At 41.2% G+C, this 23,839-nt stretch overlaps 1 protein-coding gene across 1 annotated transcript in view; it reads left to right on the plus strand.

Annotated features, from left to right (window-relative positions):
- The first annotated feature begins 237 nt into the window (after positions 1-237).
- tox3 (TOX high mobility group box family member 3) overlaps positions 238-23,839 on the plus strand; it is a 41,051-nt gene continuing 17,449 nt past the window's right edge. Inside the window, exon 1 of the mRNA XM_035164802.2 lies at positions 238-470. Within this exon, the coding sequence (XP_035020693.1) occupies positions 369-470 (102 nt within the window). The 5' untranslated portion in view covers positions 238-368. The remainder of the gene's footprint in view (positions 471-23,839) is intronic.

Consider the following 23,839-nt stretch of genomic DNA (forward strand, 5'->3'; position numbering starts at 1 on the left):
CACAAGTAGTTTTATTTCTCTTTATTCTTCCTGTATGTGAAGGAGGGAGGTAAAAAAAAAGGAGGTGGACCCACGCGCAGTCGCCGGTCTCGTGGCTCCTTTGTATACACGGCAGCTCCCTGACAGACAGCGCGCTGGGCACAGTCCACCGTACATGTGGACTCCCTCAGACATGAACCAGGCGTGAAGAGGAGGAATATCCAAACTTTGACCTCCGGCTCGTCTCGTTTACCTTCCCCCAAAGAGAGCAGAAGCCGGGGTCAGCCTCGCCGCCTCTTCCCCCGTCTCTCCTCCGTGCGCTTGGATTGTAAACGGGCAGAAAGTCACCGGGCTCCGGCTCCAGCTGCTCCGACGCTCGCACACTCACCATGGATGTAAGGTTTTATCCGACCGCTGCTGGGAACTCTATCCCCGGAGAGCCGGCCAACATGGATTTTGCCCACTGTTTGGGCTACTACAACTTCAACAAGGTGAGTTCGGGAAGCCTCCTCTTGTTTGTGTGCTTGCGTGTTTGCGTGCGAGACCATCGTGCTCCTCGGCTCCCTCATCCAACACTTTACCGCTGGACATGAATCCCAAAACAAGCGAGATGCTGATTTCCGACCACTGCCTCATGTTGACTGATCGCCGATGCTGAAGTTAATGGACGTGTCCCTGCTTTGCCACAAACTTTGTTGTTGCTGTGTAATAAAGGAAAAGCACAACACAATGCTAGTGCAGTGGCCCGACTGATGTGATCCACTGTCACACAGCCAGCTTGAGTGTAGTGCACTTACATAGGCGTAGATCTACAGCTATAGGGATGAGGACAGTAACAACAATACGAAGAACAGATAAGTTAAAGCAGTGGTTATCAAGTGGTGGGTCCGAGGACGTCTGGGGGTCTGTGAAAAGTTTCCAGATTCATCCATTAAAATGATCATCATATCTGTGTCGACTTGGAGAAAATATTTGAATACATACTGAGTATATTTCTTGGACATTTCTCTTATGTTATTCTATCCCAAGTAGAAGTGTTAAAAAATAATAGGCTCTGTCACATTGTTCTAAGGGACCTAAATCCGAGTGTGACCGGAATATTATCAATCTAGAAAAAATTTGAGTTGGTAAATGGCAGAAAAATACTAAAAGCATACTGGTGGAAGGGCTTGACTGCACAGTGCAATAGCATGTGGAAAGAAACAGGGAGAATATGCAGTATTATAACACCTAATGAGCAACACCTCTAAAAGTATACACCATGAGAGTATGTACACACGTAAACTGGTTCAGTATGAGGAAGAGTACAAGTCATGCACAGGAGCCGATGCTGGATTGCACAGTTCAACACGCTGCTGGATCATTGCATCAGTAGCCTGCTTTGAACAAGCATTAAAATGTGATGGAAGTCTGATGCAGAGGATCTGGTGTCAAATAAACTCAAACCGCTCTGCACGGCTGTGATCCAGTTTCATGACCCTCAACATGATTGTGGTTAAACAGTGTGTTACAGACACATGTGATTGCTCTTTGCATGCAGACTTCTGTAATAGCAGAAAATAATGTCCAAGTCATTCTCACATATTAGATGCAACTTTATTATTTTAAGTATTTAGCCAGTTTTAGTAAGTCAGGGCTGCTGTGTTTCAGTGTTGTAGACACTGCTTTCTCTGATTATCAGTTCTCAACTTCACAGCTACACACACACACACACACTCGCAGTCAAAGAGAAACAGACTCTATCTGCTCTGTTATGAATGCATTCATTGTCAGCATTGTGCTGTGTTGTGCATTTAATCTTAAACATGGAATCAGTAAACCCTCAGCCTGTCAAACCAAGAGAAACGGCCACATGATGCACCCAACACAATGTTGCTGCAGAGCCGATACTTTCTGCATTCATAGTGCAAGTATTAGTGTATCCACTTTGTTACGACTGAATACAAGCGCTGCTCTTTCTGAGTTTCTAGTTGTGAGGTGCGGCAAGTTTTTTGGAAGTCTCAATTGTGAGGCAGAGGTTATGTAAAACACATTTGATGGCTTGTGATGTTTTGTAAGTGATGTAACACTCGAACTATTGGCCAGTGATCCATCAGCAGCTTGACTCCCATGTGCCCCGGTGAGAGAGAACATCACTATGACAAGCAAAAATCACACAACAGCGACATGCTGATTTGAAAAAAAAAAAGTCTAAACAATGGTACCCCTACATCCCCCACCCCTTCTCCCTCTCTCCCTCACACACACACACCTAGACACACACACCACCCCCTCCCAAATTATTCAGCCCCTTGCAATCTGATGCTGTTCAAAACAGTTACCAGGTTTCTCACTATTTCATCAGCTCTTTGTCATGTGGCCAACTTGTCATATGTGCCCAATTTCATCATGTCTTCATCAGCCCTGAGAAATTTTAACTACGTTGCTTTGAATCGGTGTAAGAGTGCGATTTTATTCCCGCTCATAAATTCCCCGGGTCAAGCGAAATTTTTCCATCTGCAACAGTAATTGGCCACAATGCAAAAAGGAGGCAGAGAGCGAGAGGAAGGGTGGCGAAGAAGGTGCTTATCCAGTATCTCTTAGCAGTTATGTTGGGGAGACAGGAGAATATAAAGGATGTGTTTCATGCAAATGACAAAGCCTTTCCATGGTGAACAAATAGGTTGTTTTGCATGCATCTTTCAAATAAGCCTCCAGTTAATTTGAATCAACTTGCTGAAAGGTAGCACAATGCGGAGCCGTTAGTCATCCAAAAGATGTGGCATGTTTACAAGTCCCACGGAACTAAAGCCTCACTTCTTACGTCTATTTATAAGCTGTCACTGCACCTTTTTGAAAAAAAAACAATTTCCACTAGATTCACAGTTTTGATTTGAAAACCTGAAAAAAAACGCTGGCACAGGAAATGTTCAATTTTAATGACAACAGAGACAGAAGGGCCCAGAGGCACTTTGAAAACATCAGAGATTCTTTTAAATTTACAGAAAATCCAAACGAGTGGCACAAACTTAATTAGGTGCTGCAGTCGTGACTAATGAAGCCGCCTGTTTTTTGGCACCGAGTTGGAGGGGGGGGTCCTGAAGAGAAACATGCCACAAATTTCACACAGATGACTGATGTTCGGCAAGAAGTCACTGCTCTGCTGAAATCTGACAGAATTAATCTCTGCTCTTTTTATCGACTCTGCTTAAAGCAAACATTAAGGTTTATGTCTGTGATCTTTAAACATTAAATGCAGGAGTGTTCAGGTGGGTGACGGGGCCGTCACAGCAGGGTCCAGAGCTCTCTTAAACTATCTTGACTTAAGGTTGAGCACGGATCAGTTACACTTAAGGACCCTACTTTTACTGGCTGTTATTGGTAACTTAAAGTGACATACATGCATATATGTCAAAATAACGAACTGGACAAATTCGAGCTGCGTGCATAAAAACCATGCCGTGTATATAACGGTGTGCTTTTGTTCATGCAGCTGTCATTTGTGCAATGTATTATTTTGGTGATGCCATGTTTTTTCTGGTTATGAGCTCTTCAGTCAGACACAGCATTAACTAAAGACAGGGAGTTGTTTGGATTTGATTGGTTTCTGGATTTGTTGAAGTCACATTTGATTGACTTTAATGGTTTCATGAAAGAGACCCTGTGTTATTCCCATATTTATGGCCATCTGGTCTTTTCTTCAGGTTTAATAATGTTTCAGATACAGTATCCATTTAGTGTGGGCTTTCATTACCTCCAGTCAAAGAGAGACTGGAATCACCAACAGATGTTAATACAAACTCTTCTCCTGCGCTGGTGCAAGCACTTCAGGTTTATTTGCTAAACTTGCCCCAGCATCATCTAGTCATCATAAGTCTTTGTAGCTGGGAATCGACCAAACATCACAGCTTATTAATGGCACTTTAGCAGAGGCATGTGGACAAGTGGCTGCACAGCACATTGAAGATGAAAAGTTGCTAAAAATATGTAGCATTAGCTGCTGGGTCAATGCTGATGTTGAGGACTGTGAGAGGATGTACTGCTGTTGTGCTTCATAAAGGATTTAAACAATCAAAGACAGGTTACCACATTTCTAATCAACAACAGCCTCTTCAGACTTAAAGCTATAATCCTTAAAATGTTCATGAAATCAAAACTCATTTTCAAGTAGGAGGGCATTAAGTAGAATGCATACTTTACAACAGTCCCCTTAAATTCAGTCAAACTGCACCAAATTGCACACGCTCGTAGAAATCAGTCCCTGTAAAGATGTCTGATTTCTTTTCATCGATACCTTGAATTACTCCCATGGAAATGGAAAAAAATGACCTATCCATCAACATTAAAGAAAGTGACAAATTCCTGGATCTGCACCAAAATGTATTCGGTAATTCCCTGACCCACACCACAGCCTTGCACCAAATTCGGTGCTAATCCATCCAGTAGAGTCTGCATAATCTTGCTTACAAACAAACCAACCGGCCAAAAAACAGACATGGGTGAAAACACAACTTCCTTGGTGGAGGTAATGATCTTTGTTTTATTAGCAGACTCTCTCAGCAAGGTAACCTACTTGAACATGCTGCTGTGAAAAACTACTCATGTTGCATTCATCATGACATCTGATTGAGCTTTTTAATCACTGTTGACTGAATTCTTTTGTTCGAGCAACATTCAACAGTTTGGTTAGTTGCATTGTAAACGGAAACTCCAGTTGCACCTCTGTTTAAGCTGCTCATTGTGCGTTTGTGGTTGTACTAAACTACACACTTTTGTGCTGTCGTGAGCAGCAACCGCTGCTAAAAGCTTAATAAATGCAGTTTTATAGTAAAACACATTATTTATTGCTGTACATATTCCTCTTCTTTTGCTTTGAGTCCTGAACTCAGACAAAGCACTCCGGAGAATTGAGATGCTGTTCTATCTGCTATGTCTTTTATTGTCCGCTCACCCATGATATGAAAGACTAACTGCGCTTTGAACACAATGATTAGGAAGTTGTCCAGACTAAGACTTGACACGATGATGTAGGACTGCAGCAGCAATTATCAGACGACTTTATGGAGCCTGTAAAATGTGTAGGTGTAACAGTAGCCTGCTCATGGTTCATGTGGCTCTAACTGACCCATGTATATGTACGGAAACCAAAAACGTTTTAAGGAACTGAGGCATTGATCTTAGTGAGTTGCCGTACTTCTACAGCAGCAAACGGTTGTGTCCAAAATATCGTGGGCCAAGCTTCTTTTCTCCCTGCTGTCCCTCCTGCTCCATTGGGAGGGAAGGGGTTAACCCTCTGCTCAACCAGGGGGCCTTGTGCATCTCTCCAGTGTACACAGCTGGTGCCATTTCATCACACACATTCTAAACATATCCAAACACAACTGAACGCGCGTGTGTGTGTGTGTTTAACCTCAGAGGCTGCCTGCTTTGTCAAACTCATCAGTTGATGGATGTGACTCCAAGGTGCATGTTAAATGTTCAAATGTCCAAAAAGTGAATAGCTGACGTGTTTTGCTGAGTGTTTTTAGTTGTAGCCTGTCAGGAGATTTGTTAAACACCTAATTTTCCCACCCAGATTAGAGTGTGTTATTTTTAGTTCACTCACTAGAACACACACACATGCTCACACTGTAACTCTGAGTTTTCCTGCAACTAAGAATCACGGCTCTGTCTTTATCTCTCTACAGAGCAGATGCTTACCTTGTTGTAATGCACAGCTCTGCACTTCCTGTACTGTGTCTTAACATGGATTTCCTGTGAACATAGTTAATGATGGTTGTTATGATTTTACACAGATCAGTGACAGAGGCATAATAGTTGAAAAGTGGCTTTTTAGGGCTTCACAGTGATTTCAGTTTCGGAAGAGGAGACCCAAACTAGACCTGGAACAGCTTTGTTCGAGTGAGTTTGATATGCTGGTAGTGCTGGAAACTGCTCTCAGCCAGACGCAGCTATTGGAGAAGAGGGTGAAATTCTCAGAGTTGTGTCCAATTCCGGATGGTCTTGTGGACCCACATACAATGACACTGGTTTCTCTGGCTTTTCCACAACAGGTATATTTAGCAACTGTATTCACTTCAGCCAGTAGTCCTCCACTTTTGAGGGAGAGAGTGGGTTTACTTGCGAGTTGCAATGCCAATAAGCAAATGATCCAGCAGCCAAACTTGTGCGGGTAACGCAAGGTGAACATTCACTTCGAGTTTGATGTGAACGCTGCATTCTTTCCGATTCCTGAGGCACCACGCTATCACAGCTGTCATTCATCACTTTGCTGAGCCTGTTAAGGTGTTGACATATGTCATTTATGCATGTGCACAAGCACCATGATTTGTATGAGTTCAATTGGGCTTGTTTTACTAGTATAATCTGATGATGTGAATCCACAGTCTGAACCTGTGAGAAACACAAGACCAGTTTGTCTGCTTTGTTTATGAGATGGATATGACAATGAGGCTCTGAAATCTTATGCAGACATAGTCCATTACCCAGATCAGCACTCGTAAAGACCCTCTGTAATCCTGCCATCGCTGCTCATAAATCTTCTTCATTACTTCTTGTGCCTTACTCAGCGTGGTTCGTTTAGGGCAGACCACACACTCTAAAATTGTTTCACAACCGGTGTGTTTTGAGGAAACACTGGGCGTCACATGTCCATCTGACATGGCAGCAGACAAAGAACAAGTCGGTCCTATGCCTTAGGTTCTGATCTCATGACCGGGGACAAATTAGGGCCCAAATATAGAGTACAGTAAAACCAGTAGAAGAATCCAATGCCTACATGTTGGATGTCTTTGTACAGAGGGCCCACCATGTGTGTTGGGCTTTTTTTTTTTAACCCTGTACTGCGTTGGTCCCCACTGAACTAAAGCAGCCTTCTCTTGCTGGAAAATGTGCAGCTACTTGGTTGTTTGAGAAAACATCTCTTTCAGTGATGCAAAGAGGATGAATGCACAAGAGAGACACATTTGTTATAGGATTTTGATCATGTACACAATGTCGCTACACCATCCGTCACACCATGTAACTGCCTGAGGAAAAACAGTTTGTTTTGACATCCAAAGTCATACATTATTTTTCCAGGTGTAGTCCGGGAAGGAGTTGAACGGCTATTTAACTGCACTGTAACTGATCATTGGTTTGTCTTCATGGTTTCTTTTTTTTATAGCCATTTTCAGATCATAAGATTAACAGTGGAGTTGGGATGTGTAGTACAATACAATCTGTCGTCAATAAATCCAAATTACTCTCTGCATTGTTGCTACTTTTCTCCAAAATATGTGATTAGATGCTTCAGTGAAAATGAGACATGACACACTTACAATTTCGATGTTACCTTTATTTTGGTGATTAAACCGTGTATATTATAGCATAAAAGAGCTTTCCACATTGGCATCAGCTGCAATGTCGTATTCAAACATATAAACAAATGTGTTTTCCTGTGAGTAGAGGAACAAAACCATAAGTCACACAGAGACTGAACTCCTCTCTGAGAAAGATGGAGTCTTATTTTCTGTGTGAATACTGTGCTCCTTTGAATCGAACAAGATATTTTTTATTTCCACCATGATAAACTGTTTTAATCTGGTTTTGGCTCAGTACATCTTTGACAGCCTCACCCTTGCTGACTTATTAAAAGGCAGGGGGAGAAAAAAAAAAACTCCCTGTGCCCCAGAAAGCCGCTTTTACCGTGAATTAAGCAGTTTTCAAAAGGACCAGTCAATCACTTCTGGTTGGCTGATTCAATAAGTGTTGTGTCCCTTTAGTGGTTAGCCTCGCTGTTAAGGCACATTCATTTTTAAAGCTTTCCAGAGAGGCACCCATTCCATGTTTCATAGATCTAATGTCCAATTCTCTTAATGGGCTCACGGAGCTGTATCAAAACATTCTGCTGTTTTCCTTTTAACTTGAATTAAGCCCTTGGCTCTTTTCAAGGAGCACGGGCCACTGACGAATGTTCCTCCTTCTCTCACACAGTTAAGGGTGATATTTCCTGGAGCGGACTAGTTGAATTCACTGCTTCTCTCGTTTTATATCAGACTTCTTCCTCCAGCAGTTTGTCATTTTCGTTTAAGTCGGCTTCCAATTGGGTAAATGCAGAATGAAGTTATTATTCCTGTCACACATAAATTAGTCCTGTCAACCAAACTAGAACGGTTTTCGGGTTTAGGTTTCATTTTATGGTTTTATGGTTTGATATATGATTCATACAAATATTAGTCACTGTTCCAGCCATTGTTCATGTATCAGTTTGAATCTGAATTTCTGTTTCACTATCTCATTATGGGCTGTATATGTTAGTGTGTGCGTGTGTAGTGTTTTATGTTACACTATGAGTAATTCCCCTTTTCACCGGTCCCCGCCTACATCACACATTCCCATAATGCAGCTTGTTACCAGGTTGTGCTAAAAGGACCTGACAATAGTAGCAGGTGTGCAAATATCCCTCAGACCTCAGGGACAAAGAGCTAAAAAAAAATGGGTGGTAAATAACTCTCATTTGAATGGTGAAGTAGGCGGCATGTTGGAGAAACCTGTTGCAGGGTTCCAGGAAGACTAACTTTCATTATAACCCTTTTTCACACAATAAAACATGGAGGCCTTTCATTAAGTTACAGTTTTTCTCGAATAGATTGATGTAAACATTTCCATGGTAATGGGGAGCTGCACCAATCCGAGACACAGCTCTTTCACCTGAGGATCATGGGTAGTCTAGTTGGATTTGGTGTCGTTTAACATTGCATGTTAGATTGTTTCACAATTTTGTAGCTTGTGGTAAGTCTACTTGGTATGGTTTCAACATTATGGCTGATAATATAATGAAAATGAACGCTGTTGAGCTTCATAGCCATCTAACCCTGCCACAGTTTGAATTAATCTTTGAAATAAATGCGTTAGACAAAAGGAATATTCTCTGGCATGAATAGTTTGTTTTTTGTTATAGTTTATGCTCAGTTTGAATGATATCAAGATCTTAAAACAACTGATGGAGGATTGTCAGACTGTAGTGCTAAGTCCCTGGGGAAACGTGTATCTCATTAGAAACCTATGTCATAGGATGTATGTTTTCTTTATTAATTCTGTTCTGTAATTTACTGCCTTTCTCTGCAAAGTCACCAATACAGTTTCTCACCTTGAAGTACTTCTGTATTTGTGTCGACTGCAAACTTGAGCATGCATGACTTTTGCAAGCATGAGGCAGGAGACACTGGCCTGTTTCAGTATTGATCTGAGAGGATTATTATCATTATCTCCTGACCAACAACTCTGACTTGTCTAAACAAAACCATAACAACACAGCTCACACTTCAGTTGTCAGGACTGGACACTGTTGAGGAAAGATGCTTTGGAGAAGAAACAATTTTAAACACTGTTAACTCATTAGATCAGTCTTATAACAGTCGTTTGGCCATAATTACTACAACAAGGAACCAAAATCCAGTCCCAATCAGGCACTGGTTCCAACATGGCATGTGCAGTTAATATGTTATATTTGAAATTCCAATTTGCTTTAGCAATAAAAAAAAAATAACCTCTCTTCTTGTAGTTTAGTGCTTTTTACACAATAGCACCCTGATATACCAAATCCAATATCTAGCCCTAATAATTACCCAACTGTTGCCTTTATTTGAATTTGAAAGTGACCTCACTATCCCTATTCTCAGATTTTCCGTTACATTTCACGGTTTTTATTTATCTCTCTAGTTTTTGTAAAGTCATGTGATTAAAAAGGAACAATTGACAAGACCTCAGTAAAAGCTCCACATAATAAATGTTCAGTCCATGAAACATCAGCTCTATTGTGAATGAGGTCCATGAAATATTTGAGGCAACCTCTGATATTTTCACGAGTGTAATTCAAGGATCGTTCACAGCACAGTTGTATTGTGATGTGTGTGTGTGTTTCTTTCTGGCTTGTGGTTTTTCACTTGAGGTCATAGTGCGGGATGGCAGCAGTAGATGTAAGATCAAGGTCTGTGAGCACTGGCAGGGTTTCCCTGGCTGGACAGCCCCTGATGATTTTTTCAAATGACATTCCTTTCAAGGAAACTGATCCACTTCCTCATCTGCGGCGATTCTGACTCATGGTGTAACTTTTCACATACCTGAGCGGCCTTGAGAAAGACTCCTCTTTTTATTTAATAGTCTACCTTACGTTTGTGTGTCTCCCGCTGATAAACAAGACGAGAAGCTGAATGATTACACTGTTTCAAAGGCATTACAGGCAGCTGATTAAAGTGTTAGGTCGGAGTTAGCCAAGGTTAACCGTCCATAATGAAACACTTTGAAAATAATGATACGCTGCATGGTTTTATGAAGGCTTGTGGCTGCTCAGCTCAGCAGTGGTGACCTTCAGCAGTTCCACGAGCTAATCGTAGCGATCCCGCAGCACCCCTGTAGTTCCGAGACTCCATTAGCTTCTGATATGCATCTAGGAGAGCAGCCCACGTACAAGGTCCGCCTCTGAAACCGTTCCTGTGTCAACTGTGGCTGACCATCACTTAGAACTCTTTTCATGGGATGTGTCTCCCATTGCTGCTCTTGACTTCGTTGATGTGGATATTTTGCATAGCAGGCCATGATGAAGAAGCTAAGTGAGAAGAATGATTTAGATCTTTTTATGTTGTCATTAATGAATAACAAGTGGAAGAAACGTCAGTCCTTAGATTGACACCATATCAACAGCTATAGGGCCTTTTATAACCAGGTTTTACAAAGAAAGAAAATAGTCTTAGCACATTATCACATCACAAGTGAGTATTTGTCATCTTTTATTGCAGTGCATGCAGCCTGTTATTAAAAACAGCAGTATATTGTACACCTGGGTAGTCTGGATTATACTCTTGCTGGTACTTTACATTTTATATTGAAAACTGGCTGCTATCCACGGTATACAATTACTGAGTAAGTAATACGCATTTAGAAAGAGAAGCCACAATATTAGCTCTGGTAAACAAGTATAACGATCACAGCATGTTCATCGATCTGTAAACAGCTCTTGCTACACATTCTTGTATGTGTACTTTTAGATTATGAATGGTAAATGTACTGCACCAACCACTTATAACGCTTCACACATTCATACTGCGCTTCCATACGTTTTTTTCTATCATATACCATTAATGCACTGTCGGCACAGCCCTCAAGCGCATTTAGGAGTTCAGTATGTTGCCCAAGGACATGTCGGAATGCAGACTGGAGGAGCCGGGGGATCGACCCACCAATCTTTTAGTTAGTGTACAACCCACTCCAACTACTGAGCAACAACCGCCCATGTTATTTTCTATATGTTGTTCATCTTTTTTCGCCTTGGGCATTGATATGCAATATTCTGTTGTAATAACATCACATTTTCTTTCTCAGAGGCAGATTGATAATTGGCAAATATGCACACTTCTGCTGATGGATTTGGAGTTACAATAATGTTTGCTGTAATTTAGCAGCCAATCTATTGTGTTTGAATACATTCGCTGTCGAAATGCCAAAGTGTAGTAGTGTCCTTCAAAAAGTATTTTGCTGATTTGTGGGATTTTCTGCTGCATGGGTGGTGGCAACAGGGGGGTGGGGGTGCATCCAAATCAACGAATTATGCTGCTTGCATTCACACTCTTATCAGCTTTCAGTGATGCAGCAGTGAATTGTCACCGTATTTAGCTGGACGGGTATGAACATGCATCCCAGTTTACCCAGTCCTATAACATACTCACTGGTTTTTGTTGGGTTGTCGCGAGCTCGAGAGATGACAGCTCTATCCTCAGCTTTACTATTGGTTGGTATTCATATTTTCAGAGGGATACATCCCTAACAGAAACTAATTAACAAATAAGAATGATTGCCCTGTTCTTAAATCCATCATCAGCACAGTCTCCCATAACAGGCAAGCTTCAAGCAGGGACAACAAAGTAGTACATAAATCAAAGAAGTTTCCTTTGCCAAGCCAGAACCCCCTGGGAGGTACCTTGGTGCTTAATTAAAATCCAGAAGGATCATGTTTTAAGTGTAGGTGAGTGAGCACTGAATAACAATGACAAATCATGCCCCAGAGCATTCGTGTTGTGTTTTGGAGAATAATAACAGAATCTGACTTTGTTTTCTGTACCAAATAAAATGAGGTTTAATGTGAGAGAAGAAAAAACTGTTCTCAGTGCGTTGTGGCACAGGGACTGTGGTGAATTCAGCCTCTCCTGGCTGCAGAACCTGCCAAAACCAGGATTGATGTATTAATCTCATAATTATCCGCACATGGTAATAATGAAACAGCTCATTATTAAAGACAATTTGATGGCTTAGCCTTTTAAGTGTATTGTTTATCATCCCCTTTAAGCCTTGTAATCCCTCACATTTATGTGCCAGCTACAGCATCTCTCCATACTTAAGTGAAATTGTCACAGGTCAAAACCTACCAGTACACAGTATATATAAAATTATGCTAGATGTTAAAATAAATGTAAAAATAACAAAATCAAACAATATCTACCGTAAATCTTTGCATCATTACGACATCATTTCCATCAATAGCAATATAACAATGCACCGTGAGGAGGTATCCCACATAATTGATCTATCTCAGATTTGTCAAATGTTTTGCTGTCAAGTGTTTGTCTCATGAAGAATAGTTTAAAACCACAACTTTTACTTAGAAGCAAAAATAAGTCTTTGAACTTATAGTAAACAATATTGTGACATTTATCGTGATAATTATTTATTTTGACTAATGTCATTTTTATTTTGATATATTGTTTGGCCAAATCGTCCTGCTGTATTTTAAATTAACCACCACAAGCTACTGCTCATACCAGATTGACGAAGGCTGTTCCAGCAAAACCTTGCTTTGATTTTCAAAATAACTCTCCCCACCACTGAGATCTAAAAGATGCCAAATGATGAAATCCATGTAATAGTTTTGCAAAATGCCTCTATAGCATTTTTAAGACTTAACATCCTGTAATTCAAAATTACTATTTGCATCAACTTGCTGTATGCTGTTTGTATTGTGGGATGTCAGAGGCCACGGTGGCAGTCTTCTGGGCCATTGTTCTCCCTGATCTTTGAGCTTCTAGATCTGACAGTTCTGCAGTGACCAGTGCAAACCAACATAGAATGTTCTCTGGGCTAAAGCCAGAGACATTGTGGTAAATCATTGGAGGAAACACGATGCCGAAGCACATTTCAGGGACAGCAATTGAAATATAAACTGTCCTACATGCAGCACTATATACAGCTGTTTCAGCAAGCGTCATAATTCTGATGTGCACTGACTCTTTGGAGAGGCTAAAAAAAGAAAAGTACATTAAAAAGGGAATGTGTGTAGTTATCAGCAGAAAAAAAACCTCTCTCAAGTCAAATCCGCTCAATTACAGAGCTCTGGAGAGCTATCCCCAAGCAACCCTTCCACTGGCTAATCAGTCACAGCAAATTGCAGTGGTGAATATTTCAAACTCAACAGATTTGAATAAAGACATCATGATTATTTCAGTATTGTACAGTACCCTCCAATAACTTCTGCAGCCTTTAGCTGGAGCCAGCATAAACTGCATGACTCCGGATTTGAGAAGATGGGGAGAAATTTGAGTTCGGCAAAGCAAACACAAGGGGCTGTCAGTCAATGTGGCGAGCTAATTGGGTCGATCTCTTTAGCGAAGTTGAATGAAAAGATTAACTCTCCCCATGAGTCCGGTGAATCTTCCCCACTGGCTGCAGGTAAATTAGCTGATGACAAGTTGACAGTGGGAATTCTGTTTCTCACTCTGACACGAGTCAGTTTTTACAGCACGGTGCCCCCTGTTGAAGTCACCGATTTTCTCATCACATGCTTTGTTTACATATTGATTAATTGGATTAGTGACATTTGTCTCTCAGGGTTTCTTGACTGAATGCACCTTATATATTTATACACTATATATATATAGTTTTTATTTATATGTATATGTATTTTAGGCTGTATAAGGTTTACGTGTTGATTACAATTATTTTCATTTAGTTATCAATCACCTTTGCACATATACACAACAAGATGCCTGGAGATTCGTGCTACACTATCTGATGCTCTGCAAATTGTAGGTATTGGCAGAGAGTCAGACAGACGGGTCAAGAATGAGCTTAATGAAGACAAATGAAGAGTGATGGGAAAACATGTACACGGGAAGGTGTGAGTGCAGAGCAGACTGTGCCCTGCTCTCATTTATTTTAGTGGGGAAGCTCACAGCATGATCCTAAAAATAGAGGTCAAGGCTCAAATACAGAAAATGTCAGTGACCCCTTTTTTTTTTTTTAGCTGCGCGCACTAGAGAGATGGGATAGAAGTGTTTTAGAGGGAGCTGTGGTCAAAAGAAGGCAATCAATACAGCTGTAAAGGAGGGTTGTACAAATCCAACATACACAATTATTTTCAATTGTGAGGAGAGACAGATTCAGGGTTATTTGTTTGTACACTCTTTCATCTGCAGTAACATTGGAGGAACCTGTCAAAACTCAAAAGACGAGCCACTTTGTACATTTTACGAATTATTACCTCTGCCAAGGAGGTGATTTTTTTTCACCCATGTCTTGTTTGTTTGTCAGCAGGATTATGCAAAAACTACTGAACCGATTTGTACCACACTCGGAGGGGGGTGGGGTGGGGGGGACGAAGAACCAATTAAATTTTGGATCAGGTTAAAGGGTCAGATCCGGGAATTATTGTTTTAACATATTTTAGCATATAACGCATTCTTAGAACATTTCATCCATGTCTCATGAAACAAAGTGTGGATCTTGTTGTTAAAAAACAGACCTATTTCTGGTGATCTGGTGAAGAAAAACGTACCTACATTACACACTTATTACACTACATGCACATTTTATTAATAGAAAGAAACTGTGCATACAGCATCAGCAGCATTTAGAAATGCTTATATTAAACATGGAAATAATAAAACTGCATAATAACAAGAGCAGTTTGAAAATAGCAAATACGTAATTTATGTTATCAGACTATTTCCTTTTATTTTCTACTGTAACAGCTAGACTGACGTGTGTAGGTTTGTTTGTCCTTGGTGGAGGTATGCGCTCTGAGTGCCATTCTGCCTTTGATTGACACTCTTTTGTTTTATTACTGCGTTGATACTGTGCGTATATTGCACATGCAAGATTTGTAAGACAAATGGAATTTCACTGGTTTTGCCTTATAGTGATAATGTGAAGTTCCAGTCTTGAGTAAAAGTGTCATCAGCAGAAAAGATTCTTGCATCGAGCTCTTTACAGTTTTATCTTCCAGCGTGTGAACACTTTGCTAACTTACCTTGTTCTTTTAAAAGCACCACTTGAACACACGGCAGACCTCCAGGTTCCTACATGCATTTGATCTGCAACCTGTCGTTTCCACGCAGACGGAAGGAATGATTTTTGCATTATGACTAAAAGATGTGTAGCGTGTCTTTGTTCCCAATCTCTTTAAATGTCAGCGCAATGATATGGAATCAGAGTTGAAGCTTAGTGTTTGTAATTATTCAAAGCTGGTGTCTTAATCTCACAGTGCTTTTGAAGTAGGAAATGTTAAAGTGACATTTTGAGTTTAACTACTGTTAAAAACATTAGCGGAGCACTTAGCCTGATGGCGGCTGTCACGAGAAAAACAATGTCTGCGACTCGACAGCCGTCAGGTTTGCTAATGATGTCCTGGTGTGCTGTCAGTCTAGCAGATGAACGGACAATAGTATGCCAAGGAGATGCTTGAAATAGCTAATTGCTTCTAAGAGCCCGCTCAACCATTAGGTAACTACTATGTTTTCACAGATGTCTTTTCCAGCTGCTTTTTCATTATGGAACTCAAAGACATTACAGAAACAGTTTGCCTCAGTTCTTGATGAGTCTGTGTTGTTGCACATCAAGTCATAATGATTATGGATGCATTATTGCAGCCACAGTGGGAGATTAAAAAAAGGCATGTGCAGAAACAGCACAAAGCCCTATATCCATATCTGTGCATTTTCATTATTTCACCTAATTTGCCCCAGTCATTCCGTTAATCTCTGCCAACTTGTTGATTGTCAGTTTGGAGACACAATTCTGGAGAGGAGCCCGAGAGTATTTGCAGCCGGACCTCTGTCAGTAGCGCCAAGCAACACAGCCACAAATTGGAATGTGGTACAGCTCTGGGAAAGAAGCCAAGATTTAAATTAGACAATAACCTCTGCTCTCTCTATATTGCCTCTCTTTTCCAGCTGCAGGCCCAGCCATTTGTTTAATACAGTCAGCCCTGTAGTATATAATAGACTGATATATGAGTCACCGCTCAGCAGTTTGTGTTTTTCAGATTTATAGAGATTGAACAACTGGTCAGTTTGTGCTTACTGTGGACTTAAGGTAAGAATAACAGAAAAGACACAGGTTGCACACAAACCTGGGAAGTACTGTGACAGCGCATGCAGGAAGGTTTTAAAATCTATTAGTGGATTGAAACGGCAAAATGCTTCAAATGGCTGTAAACGTTTTAAGGTACACTATAAAAAGAAATCTAGGTTTTATTAAGTACATTATTCTTTTAATGGCACAGACCATTTTACAAGCAGTGGATTTCTAATAATGTTAATCAATATCAAGTACCATTGAATTAAGGTAGCAATGTCTTTTTTAAGGCTTTACTGGACTGAATACATGATGTTTTAGGTCTCAGTACTTTGGGCTTTTCTTCCTGCTCTATAAATGCGTCACATAACGTTGTTTTTTATTTACAAAATCACCCTCTCCTGCCATTACTTGATAAGAAATAGAGGACCGTGTTGAGTCCATCACTAAAAAGCTCTTGACTGTGCACATTTTTAAAGCTGGTTATAATGACTGTATTAGCCAGTAACGGCACACAGGGAATAGAAAAATGCATCTCTGCTGCTAAAGCAATAAGAGAGGACTCTACTCCCAGCAGCTTTCAACAGAGCTTTATGTGATTCCAAGTCCCAGAGCTCATAGGCGCCCGACAAACCAAGAGAAGCACTACAACCATGAACATTAGTGCCACCGAAAAACAAACCCATTCCTTGTGACAGAAAGTTGTTCCTCTTCTGTTGGACACCTTGTCATTTTTAGTTACTAGCCTCCTCAACCCCACAGCAGCCTCGTGCTCTGTTGTAGCAGAGTGGCAAGCAAAGCAGAGGAAGCTTGGTTCAAATCCTCACCTCTGATACCATCTTGAGTAGGAGTTGCTTCAAAGCTGCTACGAGTAAAAAGTCTTGAGACATGGCTTAGCAGCAAAAGCAAGACTATACCACCAAGCCGAGCCTTTCTCATGTTGTTTCCTCTAGAACTGTGTGTCCGTGCAATAGCAGCCATTGTGAGAAAACTCAACTGTGGTTCTGAGGCCCTCTCCATCTTCTAAGCCCCTTTGTGGCTCTGGGCCAATGGCTTTGCACCCCGCCAGATCAAAGATGGCACCCCATTTAGCTTGTGCATTCTTTTAGGATTTGCTCTTGAGAGTACAGAGCAAACTTGACCTGCATATTATTGAGACTACTGGGCTCAGACTATGGGTCCATTATGACAAATGCTGAGACCATCTTTGTTTTGGCAGCATTTGTAAGACTTAGGCCTCAGAGAAAACAGTAGCTATGGCGAACCTCAGTGTATTTATGGTCCATTGTGTAACATGCTGGCGTTGGATGCTACGGAATTATAGTGTTAATGTGATACTGTATTGTCATGAAGTTGGCTCTCAAATCAACATTTACGCATTAAAACACGATGACACAGATGTTTGCGTTAAAAAAATAATCTTGATGGTAATGAAGAAATAAAAAAATGGGGAAAGTACAGTTCAAATAAGAGTGGTTTAATTTGTAGCCATGATAGCAGTGTGGTCCTGCAAACTGGAATAGCAGAACAACTATTGGGAGAATTGCCATGAAATTCGGACAGTCTTTCATGTGGTGCTATCATGAGGTTCCAATTTGGAATTTTTGGCTAATATTTCATCTTAAATGCCTAAACAGACATTCAATTGAAGAGACACATTGTCAAACATGAGGGAGAGAGTGTTTTCAAAATTCACATCATGTGATTGGCAGCTTTTCTATGTATGGACTAATGCAGTGAACTCAACTAATCTTATTTGCAAACACTTTTAAAAGAAAGGTTTTACAAATGTTGTTTCATCCTGGTCTATTTTCGTCTCCATGTTATCTTTCTTAAGCACTGTGTCAGTGCTGAATGCAAATTTAGCCCAGAGGAATATGCTGAGTGCTTGGTGCCCTTTTACTGTCTTTCAACACTGCTATAATGACTGGGAGACTTAAAAAAAACCCACAATATATATTTGCTGAACTGTGAAATCGCTTAAGGTTTTTCCTTTATTTTGATAGTTAAGCTTGTCATTTTGGTTGGATATGCAGAGTTAGTTTCATACTGAGGGTGTTGTAATATTCCTGTGTGCTGTAGTGTAATTTGAAGAAAAGAGGCTCTGCTTTACGGTTTGCTCATGACAACCTCTCTCTGTAACGCCCTGCCCTCAATTAGTCCTTTAGTGAGGACATCTTCTCAAGTAAGATGTTGGCGTGTTGTCAGCTTGGCTATTGTATTTGCTAATGTTTTTGCAGAGTTTTTTGTGCATTCTGTTCTGAAAAAATAAATTAACTGGTTCATTTCGTGATATTTCGTGAATATCATTTTAGCAGTGCTACCAACAATTAACATCATCGTTGATGTTGAAGACTACCAGCAATCCTGCGAGCCGCTTACTTTTATTGTTTAATGATGTCTCAATTTCCTGCAATTGTTCTGAAAGTCTGAAGTGTTCAAAAAAGTGTTCTCACACTGCAGACAAAAAAAACTAGTTGAGTGTGATTGGGACCAAGGCCAAATCTTTGGGGCCAACCAAATTTTGGTCTGTTGGTCTAGACCGTGGTCTTAGGCACCTTTTACACCTGTTATTTGATCTTAGATTAAACTGAAAAGTCAGATGGTACAGACCAAACAAGGCAGGTGTTAAAGTGCAGCGTGTAACACATACCTGGATGAGTGATCCACAAGGGTTTAAACTGTTCCTTCAGGTTTATATTTACTAAAGCAAAGCAAGCTGTGATGACAACAGCTCGGACCACAGTGGTCAGTGTGGTGTGAGAGAAGAGATACATCAGCACACAGCCTGAACAAAACTGTCATCAGCTTGATTCAGATCCCAGATAAGACTTGCACTTTTCCTAAAGCTGGATGCTCTGCACGACTGTGAAGGTACTCACACTGAGAGGCAAAGGAAGAGTGAGATGCTTGCAATAAACTTCCCCCTCAATGCTACCTTGTGTAGTTGAGGACTAGCAGTCCTAATGGTGGAAGACAGTGCTGGGCTGGGGGAGTAATGATTTCAGCTTTAAACTGAATTACCAATCGATTTGGCCTACAGATCAGAACACAGCTTGTGAGCCGACTGTGCGGACATGCTGTGTTGTAGAGTCGCTTTACAAATTGACTACTGCACACATAGGAGGGAATATATCTATATATGTCAGCTCTGCGCTGCATGCACAGCGGCCTGCTGGGTGCGAATAGGCCTTGTGATCACCAGAGAGGCAGCTACAGAGTGTTTATGCTGAATTGGGTTGTAAGTGAGCATGTATTTGATGAGGAGGACCTCAGGAGTCAGAAAGATAACTTTTCCAGAGGCTTTAACAGGGCCGACCACAATTGCCGGAAAAGAAAAACGTTGCTGGTCTTTTGAGTCTCCAATCTCCCTCGCAAAGGAGCGAGGCTCAAACTTGGAGGTGGGCCAAGCTTTAAAGGAAATTGCATAAAATAATACATAGCAAATTACTGTGGGTTTGCTCAGGATTGCAGGTTGAGTTTTGACTGTGGTGTTTTTGCTGTGTTTTATGGAGAGCACTGGAGACCATATTAGCACAAGTGTCATGTTCCAGAGAACACATGCTAGGCTGTGATTACCGAGCTCAAGCTGAACTGTAAAATCGCTTGTCAGCAGTTGATATGTTTCTGGAAAAGCTTGGGCGCTTGATTGAATTAGTTTGGTGGCTTTCAGTGGGGTGAAAGAATGTGTCCAATTTGGTTACCTGCTGACAGACAGCACTGGTATTGTGACTTTTTGACTGCACTGTAAAACCAAAGAGCAGTCCGTTGAAACAGAATTTAACACACATTAACAAATCTCTTTGAATCGCCTTTTTTTAATTTAAATACAGTCATTCTGTGCGTAATATCCATTTAATGAACATTGACAAAGCAGTATTCAATATTTAGATGAAAAATAATAAACCAGTGCATGTTTTCCTATTTGTATGCATGCAGGGATGGCAGCATGTATCCTGTGGATCTTGGTTGTCCAGTTCATGTTTACTGATAGGATCGGTGCGGTAACTCCATCATACTCGGGGTGGGATGGGGTCATGTTGGTGCAATATTGTGTTCGCCCTGAGGTTGAAATAATTTTGTTTGCTATAATAGCTGTAAAACACCTTATTTCCCGCTGGACATTCTTTCATACAAATATTCCTGAGATGGGATTTAAAATGTGAGGGGAAGAAAAAAAAAATAAAGCATCAAAATTACATTTGCGTCAGGTGGAAAATAAAAAAAATGGGCAGTGTATGCTGATGCTTGTTGTTTAAGTTGTGATCGTAAGGGTACCCTCGACTCAGAAAAGGCAGGGCTGTGCATTTTACAGAAAAACGCAGAAATTCATATTCATGCCCATTCACATGCAAGGTTGCTTGGTTTTCTGCTTGCCTGCGATTACACAGACAGTGGAGTCTTTTCACTTCAGGATCAGCGTCCATGTAAGCTCTTAATTCTCTCCTGTTAAACAGTTATTGAAGAAATGTGCTGGTGGTGCAGAAAGAGAAATAAAAACACAGAGTGCCCACTGTTTGCTCTGCCATGTAGACACGTCTGGCTCTTATTGCGACTCGTATTACAGAGCACCTTAAACTGTGAACACTCTGTTAATAAAAGCCTCCTAAAGCAATTTAAAGCTGAAATTTTCTATGGTTCCCCATTGATTTCCCCTCTAGAAGTGTATGGTAGTTTTTTGGAAATGTGAAGAAGTGAGATGCCAGTTTCCTGACTGTAACATTGCTGCCTGGGATACTGCTACATTGCTGTATAAGACATTTAATACTACTTTAATGTGTTTCAGGACCTTTTATCTTTCATAAATCATGTGGTTTCCAGTCCTAAGATTTCCACAATTTTTCCTAAATCTGTATCAAAAATGCGTCTCCACGTACACGCGGTTGTTTGGCCCCTCACACAGCTCTTCTCTTGCTAGTCACATCATTTTAATTACAGAGCCTTCATTGTCTGCGCTGACCCATTTCAGTGTGGTTCTTTACTGTCAGCTGCGTGGTCCCTCCAATCATTCTTAATTTCATCTGGCATTTGACTCAATCGGCACTGCCACCAACATGAGTGCAAATGCCTTTCTCCCCCCCCTCCCCAAAAAAATGAATTGGGGAATAACAATAACAGTCTCCTCTCCCTGCCCTGGATGTCCACCGAGGCCTCCAGCCCGGGCTGCGCCACAACATGGTACAGCTTCTAATGGTGAAGATTGATACCAGTGGCTGGGGACATTGCTTAGGATGTTAGTCACAGCTCTCAGAGGAGATTTGGAGCTGCTCTTAAAGGGCCCTGGAAACGCAATAAAACATGACTCACAGAGACCGAGCCCAGGGAGTTTCACACTACTAATTAGCACTTGGACTTAACTCGATTGTGTTTTCTCTAATGAAGCTAATGTGATTCGGATCAGTCTCCGTGTTTACAGTATGTAATTCAGCTATACCTCTTAATGTGGGGTTTTGTTTTAATGACACATCGCTTCCTGATATATAAACACTTGCCTGCTCCTGAACTTGTCATCCACTTTAACCAGTGATGCGTAAACATGGCGAGTAATTGAGTTGAAAATGTGTGACTATTACTGCGAGCAAGAAGTTTGAGACAAAGCTAATCAGCTCAGAAACCTTTCTAAAGCCCATTTTCAACTAACTCTAACTTCTGGCTTTTGCAATGGGAATGGATTTAATCGGCATTCACTCCTCGGTCAAATGACTCTGCAGTAGATACAGGTTTTGTATTGACTTCACCCAGGTAACATGACACCTGGGTGAAGTTGCTCATTTCTTATTTCTTCTTTCATATCGTGCAAGTTGCAATACAAGTTGGTGTCTGACCTATTACTGATAGGGGACACTTTATTTATTTATTCATACTTTAGGCATCTTTTTTGGATTTACAATGAAGCGCTCTATTTAAAATCTTTATTCTCATCCAGAGAGCGACGGGGGTAGAAGAAACAGAGACAGCACTGCATGAAGCCCTATCTCCCCCCACCATCAGAACAATGTTCCTAGTGCTTGAATAGAGAGGGATATCTCCGAGACTTCAATTTGTTATCTAAAAGAAGGGGGGGTAACACTTCCAAGATAAGCCTGGCATAAGGTTAATTACCAGCCGAGTGGCTGATGTAACCCAGCCATGTCATGTCTCAAAGTTACACACAGCTGGGAAGTGAAGGAGGACTAGCTATTGACAGATGTTTCTCACTTGACGCCTGTGAGTCCCTGTGTGTGTGCTTGTCTTTATACATTTGTGTGAGTGTTTTGTGCAAACATGTAAACCCCAGCGCCGAGTCAGATATAGTTTAGTGGGGCAGCTCCAGGTAAGATGGCACCAGAGGCCTAGACAGCACAAACCACCTGCTTCAGCAACTGCTAGCAGAGCTTGTGGCTCCCCTTCTCATTGGTGCGTAACACTGTTAACATTGCTGCTGATTCTCCCACTCTCTCTCCAGGGCATAGACTAATTAATGGATACCATTCGCGGTTGATTAGCAGCAGCTCTTTCGGTAATTACATTCGCATACTAACCACTCAGAAGAAAAGGAGAAAAGGGAAAAAACCCACAAAGGGCTAGAAAATATATTAATGTACTTCTCAGTTCACTCTGATCTTAATTTGTTTCCACTATTGTTTAGCCTCTGCTCAGATAAGAAGCAGTTTTTTCTCCCCCTCCTCTCTGTCTTATTGGCGTTCCTCATCGCTCATAATGTTTTAAGAGAGTGACTTTGTAATAAACACAGAAAAGAGATTACCGCAAAGCTTTGTTGAAAACAAGGAGCGTTCTCAGTGGAACCTCACGAAGACACGAATGTGCCGCGATTCTTTCTCCTCTGAGCCGTGTAGGCTGGGTTTTTGCACTCCTCACTCACAGAGAGGTGCATTGTGCTCCTGGGCCCAGCTGCTAGCCCATAATTCTTCATTCTATGTCCCATTGTTCCTACCTGTCAGCGTGGCTGTGTCTCCGAAGAAAGGAAGTGGCTGCCATTTTGCCAGCAGGCTATGTGTGGGTTGAGGGGGGCGGGGAGAGATGTTGTGAAAACATGTTATTTCTTATCAAAGTACAGGGTTTTAATAGCTTATCACCTGTCTTACAGTGTGACACTCACTATTTCTCAGCTACCCTTTATGTTTTACACCGTTATTACTCTTATATCAATTCTGATATTAACAGGTAAATACTTTCACTTCATTGTTGTACTAAACAGTATGAACCTAAAACACAATCGGATCCCTCGGAATCGTGGATAATTGTAAAAAAAAGTTACACTAATTCTTAATCCCAACTCCACCCACAATAAAAAACACTCCACCTCCTTATTTCCCCTCAGTATCACTCCACTCCCATAGGTTATTTGAAGTTAATAACCTGCCACTGCATCTTGATACTTGGCTTTGTGATGCAAACATGTCCTTAATTGCCATCCCATAAGGGCTGAATAGCCAGACCAGATTCTCATTACGCCGGTTCGAATTGGCCGGGGCCTCTCACATGCCCCAATAATGGCAGAGTGGCGGTGCACTGAGAGAAAAGGTGTTAACGCGGTGTGTAAACATTCCGAGCCAAG

Source organism: Hippoglossus stenolepis, chromosome 1 (assembly GCF_022539355.2).
Source record: "Hippoglossus stenolepis isolate QCI-W04-F060 chromosome 1, HSTE1.2, whole genome shotgun sequence".
NCBI lineage: Eukaryota > Metazoa > Chordata > Actinopteri > Pleuronectiformes > Pleuronectidae > Hippoglossus > Hippoglossus stenolepis.